General features: G+C 34.2%; 2 protein-coding genes across 2 annotated transcripts; both read left to right on the top strand.

Moving 5' to 3' along the window:
- Positions 1–5,561: 5,561 nt before the first annotated feature.
- Positions 5,562–13,817, top strand: LOC137925227 (trypsin-1-like). The gene is made up of 5 exons (XM_068768639.1): positions 5,562–5,658; positions 6,550–6,931; positions 7,611–7,866; positions 13,071–13,220; positions 13,647–13,817. Exons 1-5 carry the CDS (start codon positions 5,595–5,597, stop codon positions 13,800–13,802), a joined length of 1,008 nt encoding a protein of 335 aa, XP_068624740.1. The 5' UTR covers positions 5,562–5,594; the 3' UTR covers positions 13,803–13,817.
- Positions 13,818–16,281: 2,464 nt separating this feature from the next.
- On the top strand, positions 16,282–21,623 carry LOC137925128 (trypsin-7-like). Its single transcript, XM_068768510.1, has 4 exons — positions 16,282–16,367; positions 18,864–19,104; positions 19,889–20,032; positions 21,474–21,623. The coding sequence occupies exons 1-4, from the start codon at positions 16,282–16,284 to the stop codon at positions 21,621–21,623; spliced, it is 621 nt and encodes a 206-aa protein (XP_068624611.1).
- The last annotated feature ends 248 nt before the right edge of the window (positions 21,624–21,871 follow it).

Genomic DNA, 21,871 nt, shown 5'->3' with positions numbered 1-21,871 from the left:
TCCTATACTGCGTTTGCCGGAACGTGATCTTCACTCCAGAACCTTGATGTCCAAGCGACTTTCAATAAATAATAAATCCTAATCCTATTTATTTTCTTTGCTATTGTTAGTCATACAATGTGTAATCTCCACGTGTAATGGTACTGTGATTGAAAGAAAAGAGTTTACAAGAAAATGTAAAAAATGAAAGTAGAAATAAGAAAAGCGGAGGATCATAGATTTAAGATAAAATATAAATATTTATCTAAATATTTATATAAAAAAATTATACATATAAAAAAATTAAACAAAATCGTTCTATGAATATTATTAATACCTTAAACAAGCAGGTGCATCAAAATTGATTACTTCTGTTTACTTTTTTATTGATAAATAAAAATAAACAAACTTGTCCAAACAAAATACAGAGGAGATTTTTAAATTATGAACTAGCTCGTAGGCTGTTCTTATTTCGTCGAATGACGCTAACTAGATTCAGGCCAGTGATGACCGATCTTATTGTAGATCTATGTAGAGGCACATGTGCAGTAGGAGACTGCAGAAGTGTCAAAAAACCTTCTAAGTGTAGGTTACAAGAGGAAGTTCTTAAAATCCGTTGCCGATGTCTATTCGACGAAAAAAATGTTCCTATCAAAATTCAAAGGATCCAATGGTATTGTGATCAATCAGTACGTGGGAAGAATTCTCCTACATACATACCGACGGAATTGAATGTGCTCTAGAAGTGGGGATCTCATATCCAGCAATGTATGTACTATTGTAATCAACAACCGGTAAATTTTCCCCACAGAGTGCTAAGATCTTTCGAACATTAAAAAATGTGTAGAAATTTAATGGAATCAGGCGTTACCTTGCGGAAGACCATCCTAAGTAAGAAAAGGACCAATGTTTAGCCACTTCCGCACGTGTCGCATACGCATTTATCAGCGGGCTGGCGGGCAGTGCACTGTGTTGCACGACTACTACTGCATGTGCGGAAGTGGCTAGATATTGGTCCTTTTCTTACAAATGTGTAGACGTTTATAAATTAAGGTGAAATTAGTATCATTATAACACTAAGCCGTCTCCTCATTATCTTACCGCAGGAGGGGAGTTGTCCAACCTCTCGGAGGCGAAAGGGGGGTGAGACTAACAGGAAAAAGGAGGGTAGGAAAATTTCCATTTTCTTACGTCTTTCCATCGCCGCGCTCTCTGCAGCAGTTTTTGATTAACGGACGGCAAGGGGCGAAATTTCATTATGTATTCATCCCCCCGAAGGCTTATTTACTTGCGGGCTGGTGGGTGGTTATTGTTTTGGCCCAGCCGTACAAAAATTCTCGGCGCTTATTACAAATATTGTTTCGTCATGTTACAGCGTCTTCATTGATGAAAAATAATAATTTATATAGCATAAGTGTGGTCATAGGTGTAAAAGCTCTGAAGGAATGAATGTAAGATCATTTTTTTAAAAAAGCTTTATAGTTTTCACATCTATTTCCAATAAAATAAACAATAAAATATGTAACATTGAGTTATTTTTTCCAATGAATTGCGACTAGATGGACCAAAGAAATAGTCAAGGTCACGGTAAGTTGCGAGAAGTCTATGGATGCGGTGATTGTGATGACTTTTGAGGGTGGCCTACGACTTGCAGTGGCCGTCTATCGGCTCACATGATAATGATTGGAATATTATAGGTCAATAACTTATGATAATATTAAGTCTCCAAGGACAGATAATAAACAAAAATTCATTTAAATACAGAATTACGGAAATTTGGAAAACGCTCCATCTTACATTTTGTCATGACGTTGTTTATTATTTACGAAACCAATTATTTTTCAAATTGTTATATATATATAAATTTCAGTTATTAGTTAATTTTTTACAGGATTGATTTTGATGAATGCACTGCGGAAGTTCACGACCTTATCCCAACATCCCCATTTCTCTATAGGACAAGTAGTCCACTACCACCCATACACAGTGGAGTTTCCTTGGAGGCGTACCAACTGTTTCGACTCAACGTTTTTGATCCGCTCAGCCCGAGTATGGAACGACCTAGCTGCACTGCGTGCATCATCTTCCACCGCATCATCGCTTTATTACATTATGTATTAAATATCAAATAAATATTTTCAACATATTCATTCTTTATTGTCATTACGCGTCTTAAACGTTTGCACTACTGAGACACAACTGATTGAGAGAAAGAGAGAGAGAAAGAAATGATAATTGTGTTTTACATATCTTTAACATTTTTAATTCAATAATATGTATACAATGTAAAAAAACCTAAAACTAAAATTTTATTTTATTCTAAATACGCACATCCAACTATTTTTAAGTAATAATGAAATCTATATTATATAATATGTATATACATAATACATAAATTACAAAAGAAAAACAATTTATTTAGTTAAAAAAAAAGTAATTAGTATACAATGAAAATTCAATCCATTTACATAAAAGATAAAAATTCGAAATAAATTGGGGTTAAAATAAATTTTGCAACTATTCATTCCCTACTTAATAACATACTCGCACGTTTATAACGGACTGAATCAAAAATGCTAACATCAGTAGATATGTCAGATATGTATAGCACAATTGTCTGGTTTAATTCAAATGAAGAATTTCATTCCTTATTAAAGGCTTCTGCTAGTTTTTTTTTGTAAAGTAGAAATCACTACGACGGTTTTTTAACTTTTATATACCGGGGAATTTAGCGATCAGTGCTTGAACAATAAATTCGTGAAAAAAAGAACATTTATTCTTATTGGTGCACCGCATTATTTCAAACTCGTGTAAAAAAAGAGACGAGTGTATATATTTTCCAACACCTGTAAAAAGTAGAGACGTTTTACTTTGACACGAAGTATAAGGTCCTCTGGGATAACACCAGAAACAAATCATTTTCAACCATATTCCGCAAGCCATATATTTACCTTATTACGCTGTATTCTATTTTTTATTGTAAGAGTTTTTTTATTAAAATTTTTACAAATATTTTTATGTTATAAAAGTATGATCATTTTTTAACTTTAATGAATTGTTTGATATGGTCTCTCCTTTACTAAAGATTGTTTATATTCTTATTTGAATGTCAAGAAATTGGCTCATTGTTTAAGTTTAAGCTATCCGCCACTAGATGGCGCACAAGATTTCGTACAAAAATTAAACACTGTTATTAAATATTAAAGTAACAAGTATGATAAATGTTTTTTTTTTACCAATTATTACTTAGTAGGTAATAAATCATTTTATTATATTTTAATTTATTAATTATAATAATCTATTGTATACTGTACATAAATTTGGGTTACATCAAACCCAAATATTACTTTATTTCGAATAGTCTTAATTTGCACATAAAATAAGACATCGTATTTTTAGGTGCATACACAGTTCGAAACGAAATTTTATTTAATATTCCATAGTTGTAAAATCGCCTAACTAGATGGCAGTAAATCAAAACTAAAGTTTGAACAAAGTTCTGTAAGAGGGCAGCACTCCTCTGTACTATTGAAGAAATTTATGATTATAGAATACACTATTAGACTAATGTCTAGTTAATGCTACATAATTAAAATACATTTTTAAATCCGAGTTTTGGCTAAGAACATTTCTGTCAAACTTAAATAAATGGCACTGCATTACGAAGATTTGGGTTTTAATCGTATATTCTGTTTTTAACTAAATTATCTCAAAAGGATTTAGGATTCACATTTCGTCAGCAATTTTTTTATTGTAAGCTTACAAAATAAAATTAATTTTGTTTCATTATCATTAACATCATAATTATCTCAGTCCTAGGACGTCCAATTCTGGACACTGGCCTCTCCCTTATAACTCCAATAGTACAGGTTGTAAGCGACCTGCATAATATATTCTTGAATTAGTAAACATGTTCCTTAACCAAAATAGATGATGTGTAGTGATTGCAGATGTACTTAAAAACTTTGTTTATAATACTCTTATGGTCGCAAGATAATTATAAAAATTTTAGCACATTTCAAATGATCTTTACATAAATAAAAACTGACTTTAGAGAAAATAAAGATTATTATTTATATGCATGTCAATACTAATACACATTAAAATGCGAAATTTATTAGTTTCAATGTTTTCACAATTTTCGTTCAACGCCAAGTTGGCTAATTTTGTCTTTGACATTTTAACCGATGATATTTTCTCTAACCATTGATGAGTGGGGTGAAGATTACACGATAGTGTGTAATTATTGGGCGTAGATTTGTTACCGATTTTGAAGACTGCTGAGTTGTGATGTCGTTTTGGTAGATGTTTTATGGAGTAACATCCCGGAAGAGGACCTAAACTAGGGTTGTCACTTAAAACGCGTTAATCATTCGAGAGAGCCAAACCTCAACCTTATTGGTTGCTGTGGTCATGATACGTTTACTATCGCATTGGAATGTTCAGAGAGGTGAAGTGGTACAAAGACTCCAGGAACGTTTCTATTTATCTCATGAAGGTTTGCTATCATCTCATCAAGCTGGAATGACCTGATTTTGTTGCAATTAGCATTGGTTCTGTTTTGTGTTACTGTCGTCGCGGCGCCCGAGGATTCGGGAACGCTTCCCGATAGGACAGTGCAATATTCTATAGTTCTAGGAAGTATTGCTTTGTAGGTACACCTATAATCAACAGATTAAAGTACATATACACTTTGTGAGACGTAACTTATTCATCATTCAGCATTCCATTGATTCTTGCGGGTTCTGGATTCATCGTGTTTTAGTGAGAGGTGCCAGTTGCGGTGCTGAAGGCTGACAACCCCCATATTAGGTTTAGAGATGTATCCATTACACAATTCGATAGCGTTCAAATTCATCGACTATTCCTCTTTCTACCTAACGAAATTTTAAATGTTTCTGTCAATATATATGCTGCCTTCCTTAAATGCTTTGGAGTACAACTTTTATAAATCTATTTTAGATGCATCGTGTAACTCTAGTTGCAGGTAACTTAAAACCTACGGAAAGGCCGGTATTTCCGAATTGCGATTGTTGATTTTGCATTCTATTTCAAATTTTGAATTTAATCCGTTAGTTACTATGCCTGGTTCTAACTTATTACTCTCGTCGCACGGTTACATTTCTTTTAATTACCACTTGCGTTGATAACGGCGTGACGAATTGGTTTTAAAGCATTAATTCTACACAGCACTGACACACTGGTGTTTTGTAAGTTTTCACATGTAAGAACTTAATTATTTCAAGTTATGATGACTGCATATCGAAGATAAGTGGAGTAAGCCATCCAAATATCATCGATTCTTTGTGTGTCAATATTTTTAAACTCTTTTTGTAACAAGGACCATTTGAAATAAAAGTAAAAGAATTTTAATTACGGCATGTAAAGATTTCGATTACTGACGGAGTAAAGAGTGAATTACGAATCGAATATTTCTAATGCTGTTTATATGAAATCGACTCTCGGTTGTAATTTCAGTGGCGTCTTAATTAGTAATTTCACGATGTATTAACTTTTACAAGTTGCCATAAAATTGTTAGTTAAAAATTGAAAACGCAACGGCAGTTTGCCCGGCTGGCTTGGTACGTCATGCGAGTTGATAGATAGATACAAAAATGTGCTATTTTTATTACGCAGTTCTATTTGTTGTATGTAGTTTAGCGCCCGTTGATCCGAATCGTACGTAAAAATATTTATTACTTTTATTAATATGATCCTAACTCTTAAGAGGATAACAAATATATCTATAACAAGACGTATCCTGATATGTGAGTACCATCCAAGTAACTGAGATAATTCTTCTGAAATCGATATGCCACTTATCAAAGTTTTACACAAATCCCGCGTACATTAAGATACGTGGTTGTTTGATAGGTCCACAGATATTGAAGAAAAACAACTATGATGGTAAGAACATATCAAGAAATTAACATTCAAAACCGCAATACAAATTAACTTTGAAATGTCCAAAAACGTCGCAGAAACTGTTATGGAGGAATGATAAGTCGTATGAAAAGCAGTGTTCTCTAAGAAGAGAAAGACTAGGACAGAGCAAAATGGGGGGAATGGAGTAGCAAAAAGAACTCCAGGACATAGGACAGACGCTAGCTAAAAGATTAGGAAGAAGGTTATATTGTATAAATTATAACCATATATTTAGTTTTACTTATCTATTTTTAATATCATTAACGGTCGTATTACGATACTATCGAATATTTTTCGAAGTTAAAAAAAAAACATCAAAGTTTCGTTTAAAAACCACATTCGTTTTATCAAAACAATCTAGAACTTCCTGGATAACTATGACTAAATAAGTTTATAGATGAAAAACCGTGAAATTCGCTGGTCGTAGGTTTAATTCTTTGATATCATAAAATATTTAATAACGGCTTAATAGCGCATAAATGGTAAAAAAAATATCATCGAAAAACCGGATTATCCTCGTTCAATGTTTGGGATTATTGAGACAACAGTTTAGGGTCTCAAAAAAAATCAAAATTATAAACCTAAAGAATCTCATTTTAGAATATCTAAAATAAAATAAAACTAACACGTACAAATTCTTTTCAGAATACGATTTATTAGTTATACCTATTCCGAAAGTGACGAATAAAATAAAAAGAATTATAGATCATGACAATGAAAGGTTTACGAGAATCAGAAATAGAAAAGAGCTTTACAGAAACGACGAAGATTTATTCAAACTAGACGTACAAGATTACCACGAGCCGACCAATGAAGCTGATGTCGACAACTTCGATTACAAAAGAGATGACAACCCTAAGCCTATTGACTTCGAGAGGTCGTATCTGGGCCTGAGCTATGGTGACGACAAAATCGTTGGTGGTGCAGACGCCGATATTGATTCGCATCCGTACCACGTGGCGTATGGCACCAACTGCGGTGGTGCGATCATCGATAAGAAATGGGTCATCACCGCTGGACACTGCGGGTAAGTTATTTAAACTTAAAAAAATGTCCATATCAAGAGTATGAGAAAAGGCATAAAATGGACAATATACATTATACAATATCGGTTTTTTTTTATCAAAATCATCATTTCATCTGTAATTAATCCGCTGCTTTTTTGTTGGTCCTCAACTCTGTAGTTCTGTACATCGCACTGATGCTCATTTTGAATAAAGGCCGGTAGTTACACAGCCACAAGGTGTACTTTATTTTTGATTTTTCGTCTCCTTGGAATTAATTTAGCTATTTTTACCGAAAATCTTGCAATATCACCACCAATATCACCGAGTGCTTTCTTATAATGTTTAGCTGTTGCATCATTAGATATATGGAAAGTTTAGGTAGAATGTATTTCTTTTGTTATAGTTTATTATTATCAAACTGTAATAAATGATCAATTTTCATCATTCAATATAATAATTGGACCTTGATTTAAAAACCTACTACCGTCAAGAAAATTTATTTAGAGGCTGGATACTACTTTGGTGTCTTATTTCAAAAAACTGTGTACGAACGTGTGAACTGTGAAAAATAAATAAATTTTTGGTTTATGTTACGTTTTTTTTCCTGTACCACATAAAATTAAAATAAATAACATATAATTACCTTACCTATGATTAGGTTATTATTTTACAAATAACTTAAAAGCTTGCAATTTCTAGAACGAAGTCGTACGTACGGGTTGGGTCGAAATACCTTAATCAAGGAAGAAGAGTAGCGGTGAAAAGGAACTACGTCCATCCGATGTGGTTGGCGAAGATCAAAGACCACCCATTTGACTACGATTTCCAACTGTTAGAACTCGCGGAGCCATTAAGATTTGATGACCACGTGCAACCGATCAAGATTGCTCACATCGGGGACATGGTGATCGGAAAAATTATAACAGTGACTGGATGGGGCAACACTGAAGAGAATGTAAGTAAATTTCTCATTTATCTGGAAAGTATTTTTTGCTTCCTTATGGTATTTCGACGAACCCTGGCCTTACATCATTAACAACCTGGCTTGTTCGAATAGACCGCGGTCAGCAGACTTGGTTTCAGTGTACCTTTGGATGGTACGATACACAAACATTCGGCTAATCCCTATCAAAAATGTCGGCTGGCTCCTTACCTACTTTGTACTGTGTACTGCAATCCTATTCTCTTTAGTGCCTCGCTCCATTTTCAAAACAAATAATTTCTTAACAACAAATATACAATAATGGCGGGTAAGAAATCTATTTTTTTATCGTAGAATCTAATGTTCGAAATTCAAATTATTATTTTTTTTAATTTATGTTAACAGCCTGCAACCATAAGAACAAATAATTAAACAAACAATTTCCATTAAGATTGATAGAAAGTAGCCTGCCACCCATCGTTTTATATATATCATATACAACTTTGACAATGCGATCTAGGAGTGGACATCCTACGCTGCGTGTATAAATATTTAAAACAAATATATAAACACTATTTTTAGCTTTTCTACAGCATCATTTTGCAGAGTCCTAGGGTAAAGCAAGGCGATTAGTATTGCCCTTCTTTTTAATGCACTGTTCCTTACTGTTTTGTTCTTCTCAGTTCTGTTCTATGTACCTACAATTTGCTTAAAAACAACGTTTTTAGCCAGTGTAAACAGTTTGTAAACAATTTCATTATATCATCGCATACCATCCTTTTCTACTATTTGAAGTTTGGTAGGATTTTTATCATATACACGTTTCTTCATATAAGTTTCTCTTAAAGTTGTTCGTCATCGACATTACAGTTTTTTAAGCAATTTCACAGACAATTTCACACTCTCTTCGCACTTGATATATGAGTGAAGATCTACAACGGTTAATTTACAATGCGTTTTGCCTGTCACTGTGATGCGGCGCCAGATTACTTATTATAGACGTGTCGGTCTTAGAGCACGAATGCATTACAAAGTTCTGGATTCGTTTCCACACCTAGAGAGAAAATTTAGACCTTAACAAGTCCGAAAGAGTCAAAATTATTCTCTACGAAGGTCTTCTTCATTTTATTTTTAATATTGTCCCTTTTAATGATGGAATCTTTTCCTTTTACTACACACTGTTTATCTTTATGTGAAAGAACGCAGCATTCCAGATCTTTCAAAAAAGTTAGTATGTCGTTTTATGTACTAGAGCTGTAATTTCATTTCTTTCATGAAAGAAATTTTAACCGACATAGCTCATCAAATTAGCAAGTAGAAGTGGCAATAAGCAGGTCCCATAGCGCGCAGAACAAATGGCCGCTGGTGCTTTAAGTTCTGGACTGATAAACACAGCATAGTCTACCCACAAGGTGGATAGATGACTTTGTTTAAGTCCTCGGATAACTTACGTCAAATAGGCCGCTAACTATTTATCTAATTGGAAATCTTGGAGGTGCGGCTATCTCAAGCAGTAAACTACCTACTATCTTGATTGGAGACCTGAAAAAAAGATTTGGAGATTCATTGACTATGGTACCTTTAAACCGCACATCAATATTTACTTACTATTTGGATGCAGTTTTAAATTTCATAGTAGGAAAAACTTGAATTTGTTTGTGCACAAAAGATATGCATCTAGAAAATTCTAGGTGAACGCATTCAATATACAAGCTAGAGATTCCCTGAGAGATGTTTAAAAATAATAGTTCTCAGACGGTTTCTTCGCAATACATTTTAATGACATATTATTTATGTTCTGTAATTTAAAATCTTAAATGAATAACAGCGACAAACACATGATAAATACAAGGAATAAAAATAAACTCGTAATGACTAAAATTCGTCTTTACAAAGTCAACAAATCCTTTATGTGTCTGGATGTATGCATATATAATAAAGTTCCACAAGACACTGACTAACCTTTCGTTTTATAATTTTAAATCTAAAATTAAAAGTATTATTAAATAAACCTTTTTATTGCATTCAAAAGTATGCAAGTGATCGAAATGTATACATGTTTCTCACATTTCGATTTGTTGATACATTCGGTTTGTTGACTCATTTACATGATTCATATTATAATTCACACATGAAAATTTTTTAAATTTTGTTTCAAAGAGCAGCTGTCGAGTTTGTAGCCGGATCTTTCCAACTGATCAGACTTCCGAGCTGATGCAGCGCATATAAATGCCTACTTAAATAAAGATATTTTGAATTTAGAATTTATTTAGGAATTAAAATTCTTAAATAAGTATCAACTTCGGTTCTTAAGAATAAATTCATTATGCATTTTATGGTCGATTCTTACCCCTATCACTTATTCATTTGGCAATATTACTAGGAAACCGTGAAGTATTTATTATAGTTATTGTTCTTCGACGTCCACCAAAAGATATCAGTGGTCAAAAAAACATTTAATTTTACCACCATATTTAACATAGAATATTTGCTTCTTAGTCTTCATACGGAGTCTAGTTAAGGCCATTTGAAAACCCTGGATGCAGGTCGTTTCCCACCAGTGCTCTTGACAAGCTATCATCATATCCGACTACAGACAATCACTGCAAAGCATAAGCTTTTCCAAAACATCAGCATGATCACCGGTTTTGCGTTGCTCGCATCCAACAATTTCTCGGGAGACCATGTCATCAGTCTACATAGTTGTGGGTCCATCCACTAAGTTCTTACTGAAAATTACTTAGTATAGACATAATAATATATTAATTATTACAATGGAAGGTCGTCAGTGATTTTTTAAATGATCGCCATAATAACAGTTTTTCGCAGTGAAATAACGAGTATTTCGTAAATAAATGGTTCTTTTAATAAGCATCTTTTTATTTACATGGTGATCTTCTGATAAGTATAATGTGCCCACTAATAGCACTAGCCGTGAATGTCTTACCGTTAAGATGATGAGTTAATAATATACTGTATACAATAAAATATTTATTTTACAAATAAAATAAACGTAAAACAATTATTCTAGTTCTTAAGGTAACTGCAACCAAACCGTACATTACACTATACGCATGTGTAATGTATAGGATACTTTACTGTCTCAAATAAATCTCTTACTACAGCGGACAAGGCTCTGGTCTGCCTTGCGTACATACCATCTTAAACTAAGCTCGATGTAAGTTATGACGGCCCTGTGACGTCACAGCGAGACAAGCAGTTACAGGGCATACGTACTGTAGATAATACCATAAGTACTCTTATATTTATTATTCGTACTCTTTTTTGGTCTTTCGTATGATACAGACTGCTTAGTTTTATTGAGCATGCAAAAAAGTTATAAATGTTATGGTTAAAGTCATAAAAAATGTGGCCGTGTTGAGAGCTGCATGCCGGTCGATTCCGACGAAATCTGTGGGTGGAAGGTTCCATCGGGGGACGTTATACTGCTGAAATAATGATGATGATGTGAAAATTTCATTGCGTTATCTTATGTTGAGGTATGAAATTATAAATTAGCTTCATTTTATAACAATTATCTCTTAAATTGAGCTTTAAATTGAAAGCTTTTGAAGTTGAAAATTAAGCCTTTACTTATCATATAACTAATTTAGTATCATGTTTCCAAAATAATTTTTAAGACAATTCTAGACAAATAAATAGGCAGATGCATTAAAAGATAATAATAAGTAATACCAGTGTGTTATCTCAGTATGAATTAACTGAAGAAATTACACTTCTCTCCAGGCTTCATAAAATAGGTAAATCTTTTGGCAGTATTTGTGTAAGTGTATTACAATACACTCCTATGATATGTTTTCTAATTCATTAATCAAATTAAAAAGTTAGTCCAATAGAACTTTTTAAATTAAAAAAAAATCTTTATTTAATCAACACGAAAGTTATGAGTTTTGATAATAGAAGCATTGCTACATAATAATAAAATAACTAGTAAATATCGGAATTTTATAAATAGTAACAAGGTGTAAAAAATTGCTGATTCATCATATGCTGCCGAGCTTTAAACAAAACACTGTGACAGCGTTGTTCTTCCGTCAGGACTATTTTGACGAGCGGTCCCACGGCAGTACATCCAATTTGAAATATTGTGTTGTTTTGTTCTATTTGTTTTGTAATGTACATTATATAAAATATGTAGCTTGCTGCATGTAAATATATGTATATGTTTACATACTGGTAAAAGTATAATAAAAATAAGTATTTATATATAATACATATTGTTGAAATGTTAAGTTATAAACTTTTTCTATTTAAGTAGGTAATAATATTGTTCTATATCACTTGGTTGCAATGTAATAAAATTATTAAGGGCCCAGGGAAGGTTATATATATAAATTAGTGGGGTTATTTTGATGTGGGAGTAAATATGAGCTGCTTAAGATGAGATGTTTGAATAGCCCAATGGTGGGGTACACGTGTCCCTCAAGTCTGACCGTTGCCATGGAGTTGGGCGTACGACAACGGTGGGCTATCTCCATTTAATGGGCTCGGGCTGAGGTCTTTCGACTCTCCTTATAGACCGGGAGGCACGACTCCATTGCCGGCTTTTTAGGGTCAGTAATAACGGACGCTCACTCGCGTCGAGTCCCTGTGTTTGCTGCCGAAATTTCGTCTCCTTGGCAGTCGTTGTTATGCGTTTTCCGCTTGGAGAGTAAAAGAACATGTGGGCGTTCTCCGCGTTCCTCAATGATTTAAACCCACGTCTACTAAAACCATGGCATCCTGATGGTATACGCTGAAGTATCTGTTTATCAAGAAGTACTTTTTACACGCATTTCTAGAAGTATTTGATAATATAATTGTGACAAAACTATATGACGATAAATCTTGATAATGTATTGAAAAAATCGTGCGAATGATCTCAAAACAAGTCTGTCAAAATTTGACGAGTACTCTTCTCACATCAAGGCGCGTTTGGAACTTTCGTGACTTTAATTAGAAGTATATCACTTTAGTGGGTGCTCAATCTCAATCTAAAAAAATCTATTTGAGCTCTTCTTGCATTTTTTCTCAACATTTACACAAATGAACAAATCTTTCATGAATAAAAACAATAATAAGAATTAATTAAGTGCAAAGCATAAGTGTCTATGTTAGTAGTGAGTCTCTGATGCAACTGTTTGTTTAAGTGGGCCTATACAACTAAGAATAGAACCTGTTAACGTTTAACTTGATTCTTAACAATATACTAAAAACATGTATTATTTTTTTTCCAGGGACCATATTCACCAATCTTGCAAGCCGTGAGAGTTCCTATAATATCTAAGGAACAATGTCAGAACGTACCTTTTCCTTACTTCAGAGGCAGTCTTACGCCTAGAATGTTCTGCGCTGGATTTTCAGAGGGTCAAAAAGACGCATGTCAGGTAGAAAACTGTTGTCATATTTCGCCATCTGTTTCTCACGGAGAAATTTCACACTTAGAGGTTAAAACATGGTTGCACAGACTTATTAAGACTAGGGGCCACTCGGGCAAATCATGAACTGATGGCGGGACGGTTGCCAGAAGTATACGTAATTAAATTTTTTTGGTTTTATTCTGGAATAGAATTCAATATTTTTCGAATGTGCGAGCGTATTATTTTTGCTGTCGGCGGGCCACCAGTATTCGACTGGCGTGGCCTGTGCATCCATGGGTTAAAGGATGATTTTGAGATATCTAATCTAAACTAGACAACAAATCTATATATAGCGTCGTCTTACTTGCTCATAAGGTCGCCGTTTTTCTACGAATGTACTCCCGAGTAAAGACCTTTCACGTTGAGCAATTGTGTAAGGAAAAAATATTTCAGGGCGATTCCGGAGGGCCTGCCGTATCGAATGATCGTCTCATGGGCATGGTGTCTTTCGGCTACGGTTGCGCGACACCTGGATCCTTCGGCGTGTACAGTAAGGTGGCGAAGGTCAGATCCTGGATCGAAGAGAACACCGGACTGAAGCTAGATTGAAAATCGAAATATAAACTTTTGGAATAAAATCTTGTTTTTTTTTGTATCCACTCAAATATGTAACAATACGAAATTCTATAGATATCATAACACCCGGAGAAGAATTAATTTAGCAAGTAGTGTTTTTACGTCTCTGGTATAGTGAGCAGGGAAGTGTTAGTCACCGTCTTAAGTAGGAACGTTGAGACTGGGAAAGACGCACATGAGATTATTAAGAACAGACGGCTAGATGCTTGTCTACTTCAGGCGTTCTAACGCTTACTTACTTCAGGAGATGACATGTTTCAATTCGTACTTCACAGCAACCGAGAAATACATATATTCTTACCAGTTTTACATGTATGGAAATCATTTTACTTAAAATCTTCTTTTTAATTGTTTCAAATGTTCTTTGCAACAAAATTTTATTTAACATATTAACTAAATTAATATTTACAAAGAAACTTTTAGCTAGTAATCGTGGCAGATCTGATCAGTATTATAATTATATTCAATATATGGTTGAAATAAAAATGAAACAGTTAACAAATAACTGTCTGTATAATTATGTTAGTTCACATATAAAAAACTATATTAGCGTTTAAACATAGGCATTCATCATTGTCGCAAAGCTCCTTGAACAACAGGTTAAGTCTATACTTATGTATACTCGCACTGGATATATTAATGGCATAATTATAATATATTACGATTTATAAGTGAAATTTAAACTTAGACATAGATTCTAAAAATTACCTTTGTAATAGAAAAACGGAGTCATCTAATACAGGCACTAATGCGAAAGCGACCAGAGTGTGAAAGGTTTTAATCTTGAAATTTTTTAACCCTGTATTACAGTTTTTCATTTTTAATTTTGGTCAATGTGAACACAGCTTTCTAATGTAATGTTTAAGCTAAGTCACTATTGCTTACCGCGGATAATATTAAAAAATATAAAGAAGCTTATATAGAATTCATGTAAAATTTAGACCTTGTCTTGTTTGTGAGTTTGCGTTAGGTTACAATTAAAAAATTTCAACTGAGAGTAATAAGTCATAATACGCTTGAGTGCAATATGATAACACGAATGAACTTATTGTACAAGTTAGTTATTGGTTTTGAATTTTATTTAGTTAACGGGTAAGTTAATATTTATACTGTTTTTTATCAATGATACTATTTTTTATATAACCAAATGAAAAGTTCCATAATATTGAGGCGGAAAATGATAAAACCTTTTATAATTCCCCTGTGTTAGGTACGAAGGAATTTTTCACTGACTTTTTTTATTTTCATAACATCTTTTATCTTTCACATTATCTTCTACAACCTTTTTTTATTCATCACATTATATTTCCATACTTTATTTTCCTTTCTTACATCGTCTTTCTTACTTCCTCTTTACCCCCATAGCCTACTTTTGCACTTTTTATTTTTTACTCATTAACTTTTATTTGATTATTTAAAAAAAATGAAGTAAAATTCATTTAGAGGCTTTAATTTGGCTTAGACTGTTAACAGTCATTAGCCCATGCATTTTCAAACATGAGTTTTATTTATAAAAATACGATAGCCACAGTATTAAAGTCTTACGTCATCTCTATAGCTAAAGCGAATAAGTATATCTATCTTTGTTTCCGTTAACAATCAAGTCTTCTTGATTGAAAAGTCAAGCATCTTAGTGGTCAGTTGAAGGTAAACTTTTGAACGGAACGGTCGCGTCTAATCATTTCAAATTCCATTTTGTATTAAATAACAAACTCATACGATACGTATAAGTACAGTAGATTCAAAACAGGTAGACCAAAAATTTTGTTCAGGTCGCAAGAAAACGTTTGATGCTTGTAGCGTAATACCGGTCATCGAAGCGATCTTTTGGTAAGCATAGACTTCCCTTTGACAGTGGTCGTTTTGCTGTTATGATGATAGTAATGATTATTAACCGATCTAATATCAACTGTCATCGTCGTCGTTTTTTAAGCCCATAGACTCCAACTGCAAGGTATACGCGTGCTCTAAAGATATCTATGGAGGAATACATCATAACTGCCACGCTTGACAGGCGGGTTGGCGATCGCAGTGTGATATTATGACACGCAAAGAACGCGGCTGCACATCCTCTGGAAATTTCTTTTCGAGCAGTGAAATATTGTGAATCGTAGCAGAAAAAAAAAAAAATCATTATGTAAATAAAGATCCTACCCATGACAGAGGTCGAACAAGAGGTCATAAAAAGGCCATTTAAACAAATATATCATATTGTATCCTCGCAATCAAACCCGCGTCTTACGATCGCATGTTCAAGCCCTCTACCGCTGGAATACTTTACTATTATAACAAAATTAACCATCATTTTAATTGTAATTATATTAGCGAGACAAAGTGGACTGTTGTTATACAACTAACAAGTAAAAATCAGAAAACACTTTCAAGCTACGGCTTATTTAATCTTTATACACTGTGTTATAGAATTCTCAATGGCCACGATATTAGTATAGAAATGGCTCCGTACCAAGTGAATTACGGAGACGTATGTGGAGGTGTGCTTATCGACCACTTCTGGGCCTTAACCACGGCGCACTGTGGGTAATTAAACTTAATTATCTTTGAGCATTAATAATTATAAAGATTTTTTTAAAACAAAAGAAAATTTCGATTTTTATTAACATTATTTGTGTTATTTAATACAGCATTGAATGTATTATATGTTGTGGTTTATGTAAGTCAATGCCACATGCAAGTATAAAATAATATGGAAATATAATCAAATATAATGAAGATATTTTTATTATTTAGAGTACAACATATAACCGTGAATTGAATTGACTCTTATAGAGGATATCAAATGTGGAATCTCATTATTCGGGTGACAGTCTAAGTATAATAAACTAACTCGTTCAATTTTTGTTCCGTGGAAAAGTCCGGCATAGGATAACATTGCGTCACGGGGCCAATGAAAAGTTTATATCGGCCTCCGATCAGCTAAAAACCCACTGTTTTATTTATCCCTTCTACAAATTCACGGTTATCACTTTGTGATATAAAAGGCTGCAAGGGCTTTAAGTTACTGGAGTGGAAACCACAAACCGGCAAGTGTAGCAAAGGACGTCTACCCATACTTGCGAGGATCGTTGGAAGATGTTGGGTCCACGCCGCTTCCAACCGGTCTTCTTGTAGATCTATGAGGGAGAAGTATGAAATGATGAAGGGGTCTAGTGCCTGAACGTATCAGAATAATCACGAACTGCTGCAGGCCCTGACATACATACGGTGGATCACCGCAAATCCGTCGCCAAGGTCTCGTTCTAGAGATTGGATGAGCCCGTAGTAGAACCTCTTCAGACATCCAGATCTTCGGCTGCAGATGAGGAGCTCTAATGTAATCAAATCAATCGTAAATGAAATAAATAATACAAGGGCTTGGATCCAATCCAGCTGTGCAGTTTTCTATTTTCTCATCCAATATCTCTGAGTGTTTTAAGACCAAAGTCATCAATGTGTTACCATAGAAAAGAGGAGATTTGTAGACGGATGAAAATAACTGATACAGCCCAATAGATTCGTATGTTGAAGTAGCAGCAGCCAGGCTACATAGCACGCAGAACAGTTGGTCGCTGGCGCCTTGAGGTTTTGAAGTAAAGACCAAGATTCGGGACTTGGGCGGATGTTCTACGGGGAACAGACGACCTTGTAAAGATCGTCAGAAGACTTTGGATACACGCATGCTACTGTGGGCATCCTGTGGCTGAAATTATAAGGACGATGAAGGTTTAAAGTTAGCGCCTTCAATGTTTTATCACTTAAATCCTCGTGAAACTATAAATGTGAACAGGCAAACTCCATTTGTAAAATTAAACAGCATTTGTTTGAGTAATGCCGAATTATTAAAATAAATTTGCGCCTATTTTGTAATAATGTAATTTAAAGCGAGTTCCAGCTAGTAAAGGAAAGTCTAGAAACATTTTATCTCATGGCCAGAGACTTTTAACGGCTTGTTGTTGAAAATTATTATTGCAGTGCCTCCACTTGAAGCTGATATGTTATCTCCTGTAGCTTACATAAATTTTGTTAGATTAGAAAGGAACCGGTGTACGATAGTAGATTTCAACGGTATATACTCATAGAATTTTGTGTGGAAGTTTTTTTTATTTTATATAATCTTTTTTAATAATAAGAAATGTAATAAAACTGATATTATAAATAAGTCAATGTCTGGTGATGAAGGTTTTTGACTAGTATGTATTGTTGGTGATAGATTATGGCTCTGATAGGTGATCGTTTAGACAGAAGACTCTAAGTAATACAGAGAGCAAGGGAGATAGATATACCCTGAACGTCGCCTAGAGACCGAATCAGGAATGAGGATATCTGTAGAAGAACTAATATCACCGGCGTATCGCGAAGAATGTTGATAGTCGAGGATGAATGTGATGTGTGAAGAAAGAATGTGATGGCGTCATATGCTGTGCTTGCCGTTCCGTGGTCTCCAATACAGAACATAAATCGAGAGACATCTGTTCTGCGTGATAGGTGACCTGCCATCTGCCACTACAAGTATAAGAATTATTATACACATAAATACTACACATGAACTATGATTTAGTTCTAAAAGTCATTAGTAAAACTTGTAAGAGTGTATGAATATTAAAAATAATACAGGGACTAATTTCAATTTGAATTGCAACCACAACATGCGCAAGTATAAAAAAATTTAAAATAATTATTAGATCAACGATAAATCTAAACTACATAGCCAAATCTAATTTAGAAATTAATAGATGATGGTTATTTTTAATTAAATGTATATAGGTTATTTATTTATACATAAATCATACTGTCTGCCAATATGCGAAAGGCATAGGCCTCTCTGAAAGATGGCCACAATGTCTTGCGTTTCCCGCATCCGGCGAATTTTTGCGACCTTACTATGTCCTCGGACCACCTAAAGGGGGTCTATTCATGCCGCGCTTACTGGCTTTTGGTCGTCACTCGGAAACTTTCGGCCCTAATGGCGGTGTTCTCCTTGCAATATTTGGTGTGTGTTCTAAGTCGGTTAAAAAAGTAACAATAAACTTATTTCAGAATCGAATTGACGTACATTCGAATCGGCAGTAGACATCGTCTCAACGGTCCGAAGGTGACCATCGACCAACACCTCGTGCATCCTGAGTATGGAGAACAGCATGCCTTTGACTTTGACGTGCAGTTATTGCGATTTCAGAGAAGACTGCACTTCAGCGAGATGGTCTCTATGATTAGATTAAGCAATGGCGAATGCGGGGACAACGTTATTGTAACTGGATGGGGTTATTCTGTTGAAAAAGTAAGAACTGCAATACTATATTTTATAATATCAGCAAATGTTGATACGTAGCAATAGAGGAATAGTTATTAGTAAGGTCTGAAGATGGTAGGAATCGCTAGTTCAATTCTAAGAATATACACAAATTATAGTAAAATGCCATATCAATAAGTGAAAAAGTCCAGTAACTCAACGAGCAAAGAGGAGGAGCTTGCTCGAGATTTCCTTCTTCCAATCAGGAATGATAAGATATTTAGACGCATGAAAGTAATCTATACAAAACAGCGGATTGCCTGGTTGAAGTGGCAATGGAAAGGTTACATAGGAAGTTGAACAGATATACCATGCGTTAAGGTTCTGTAGTAAAAACCACGGATAGGCAAATGCTTAAGATTGTTGGAAGACGATGGATACACATCGCTTCCTTTCTGCCTTATAAGAAATCTATAGAGGAGACTTACTTCAAGTAAAGGACTTGCTACAGCAGAAATCATGAATGATTATGACGAAGGTTTTAACAAGGCATGGCGATTGTAGGAATCGTAACTTAGACCCTTATGAGGCACATAAATTGTGTGAAAATGTCTTGGAAAGAGGAGCATTTATAAGCACCAAACATAAGATTTGCGACTTCCTCTTGTATTTGTGTCCATTTTGTAAATAAATGTTTATTTTTAACATGAACCTTTGTAAAATTTCTACTTTGTATATGTTATCAAAATTCATTACACTCCGGTAAGATTTTCTTCCTAATTTTATTTTGCTGTCTGATCTGTGTACCTTTATAAATAATCACGTCATCTAGGGTGACTACAAGGACATTCTGCAACGGGTCAAAGTTCCTTTAGTGTCTATGCAAGAATGTCAGAAGGTGAATCAGTTTTCGTATAACCACACGCTCACACCGAGAATGTTCTGTGCTGGCGGTGAAGACGGAGACGCGTGTCAGGTGAGTGGGGTGACCATAAAGTTGGATAAAACAAAAGACAGACAAATATAACGATATTATCTCTTAGAAGTTGTTTATCGATAGAACTATCTTAATCTTTCTTTACCATGCTTTCGTGTGTTCTTATATCCCAAGGTTTTCTGTGTCCTTGACTTCCGTAACTTTTCCTTATAAAGTACAGACTTTGTTTTCTATATTTTGCGAATCTCTTGGAAGATTACGAGCATAGTTACGGCTCAACGAGACATGGTTAGGCTTATGCTTAGGAATCTTCTGCAAGATCAGACGAAGAATTCGATTACAGACATAGCCCAGCAAATTGAAGAAGCAATGGACTGGCCAAGTGGTGCCCAAAAAAGTTGGCAGCGGGACCTTTAGGCTCTGGAGTGGCTACCACAGACCGGCAAGCGCAGCGTAAGATGTCATACAGGTTGATTCAAAACTGCCTGGAAATCTATAAGAGGCCTATGACCATCAGTGAACGTTTTCCATGACTTAAATTATGATGATATGGATTGTGTCTAATAATAATAATAGACTGGCTAATACACCTTACCCCGATTTACGAGGTAGATATGTTCCAGAGAAAAACGTGTAAATTGAAAATTTAAAATTTTCAAGTCAAAACCGTGTAAATCGAAAAACTTGCAGAAAATGCATAATTTTGTGTACACAGAAATAAAAATAAAATGCATTGACAAGTTAAAATATTTAATATATTGCGGAAACACTTTTTTTTTTAATTTAATTACAATACAATAAACAGAAGAACAAAAAATAAAACTAAAAGTGTTTTACTATCGTTTATCACTGTCAGAAATAACTCTTTCTTTTTTTCGGAATCGAAGGTTCAAATTCACTTTAATCACTCGAAGTTATTTGTGCCGATTCGATGTTTAAAGCAGAAATATTTACATTATGAGAGATGGTAATAAAATCGGTTATTAAAACAAAAAAAAAACTTATTTGGAAAACCGTGTAAAAGCGAAAACGTGTAAAACAAGTACCGTGTAAATCGGGGGATAGATGTACTACACATATCAACTTTTATTTTATTTTTGTGGAGAATAAGAAAGTTTATAAATTCGCACATACTGTGTTATCCATAAAATAATATGCAGATTATAAATGTTGTATACATGTGCTATAAATCAATATGTTGATGTAAACAGACATATTATTAGCATTACTTATTTATACTTTTTTGTCTATCATTGACAATAAATAGAGAAAAAAAAGAATCATACAAGTAAAGTGGTAAGATAAAACATATTTCCGCTCGTTATCAGAAGACATGTTTTCTGATATATAAAGCAGAACAGTTAAGACGGACGATATTCAATTATTAATTTCTGTCACATTTTTTTAAAAATGGAAGGGAAGAAAGCGATTAAAAACAAGTACTAGTTTTTTAACAGTTTTATTTGGTACATTGTACCAGGGCGACAGCGGTGGCGCGGCGGTGTCTTACGGGAAGCTGGTGGGTTTGTCGTCTTTCGGCTTCGGTTGCGGTCGGGGCATACCGGGCGTATACACGAATATCTCCGATCCGCAGATCGCAGCTTGGATTAGAATGCACGCACCCGTTTAGTCTGCTCTAAAATATTTGAGACAAGTGTACAACAAAAAATATAATCTGTGGCTTACATTTCCTTATTACTTCTAAACAATTAAAGTATTATTGATATGTCTTTTAATAATTCTAGAGTAATTATTGTAATAGTAAATTGTTACTGACTGCTGAATTTCAGCAAACGATTAGGGTTTTATGTAGTGTTTGGGTGACAGTAAATAAATTTTCTTATTTTTCACGATAGTTGTCTTTGTTTTAATTATTTC

This window comes from Battus philenor, unplaced genomic scaffold (genome assembly GCF_028537555.1).
Source record: "Battus philenor isolate CCGP_79_NKW_IND1 unplaced genomic scaffold, ilBatPhil1.0.hap1 SCAF_26, whole genome shotgun sequence".
NCBI classification, from domain to species: domain Eukaryota; kingdom Metazoa; phylum Arthropoda; class Insecta; order Lepidoptera; family Papilionidae; genus Battus; species Battus philenor.
The sequence above is the reverse complement of the archived record's forward strand: the minus strand, read 5'-3'. Positions and strand labels throughout refer to the sequence as shown.

Coding starts and splice junctions, on each gene's coding strand:
- LOC137925227 (XM_068768639.1), top strand. CDS start 5,595: ATGTGCTATTTTTATTACGCAGTTCTATTTGTTGTATGTAGTTTAGCG. Junction 5,659..6,549: donor AGCGCCCGTTGATCCGAATC/GTACGTAAAAAT, acceptor AATTCTTTTCAG/AATACGATTTATTAGTTATA. Junction 7,867..13,070: donor GGGGCAACACTGAAGAGAAT/GTAAGTAAATTT, acceptor TTTTTTTTCCAG/GGACCATATTCACCAATCTT.
- LOC137925128 (XM_068768510.1), top strand. CDS start 16,282: ATGGCTCCGTACCAAGTGAATTACGGAGACGTATGTGGAGGTGTGCTT. Junction 19,105..19,888: donor GGGGTTATTCTGTTGAAAAA/GTAAGAACTGCA, acceptor CACGTCATCTAG/GGTGACTACAAGGACATTCT. Junction 20,033..21,473: donor AAGACGGAGACGCGTGTCAG/GTGAGTGGGGTG, acceptor ACATTGTACCAG/GGCGACAGCGGTGGCGCGGC.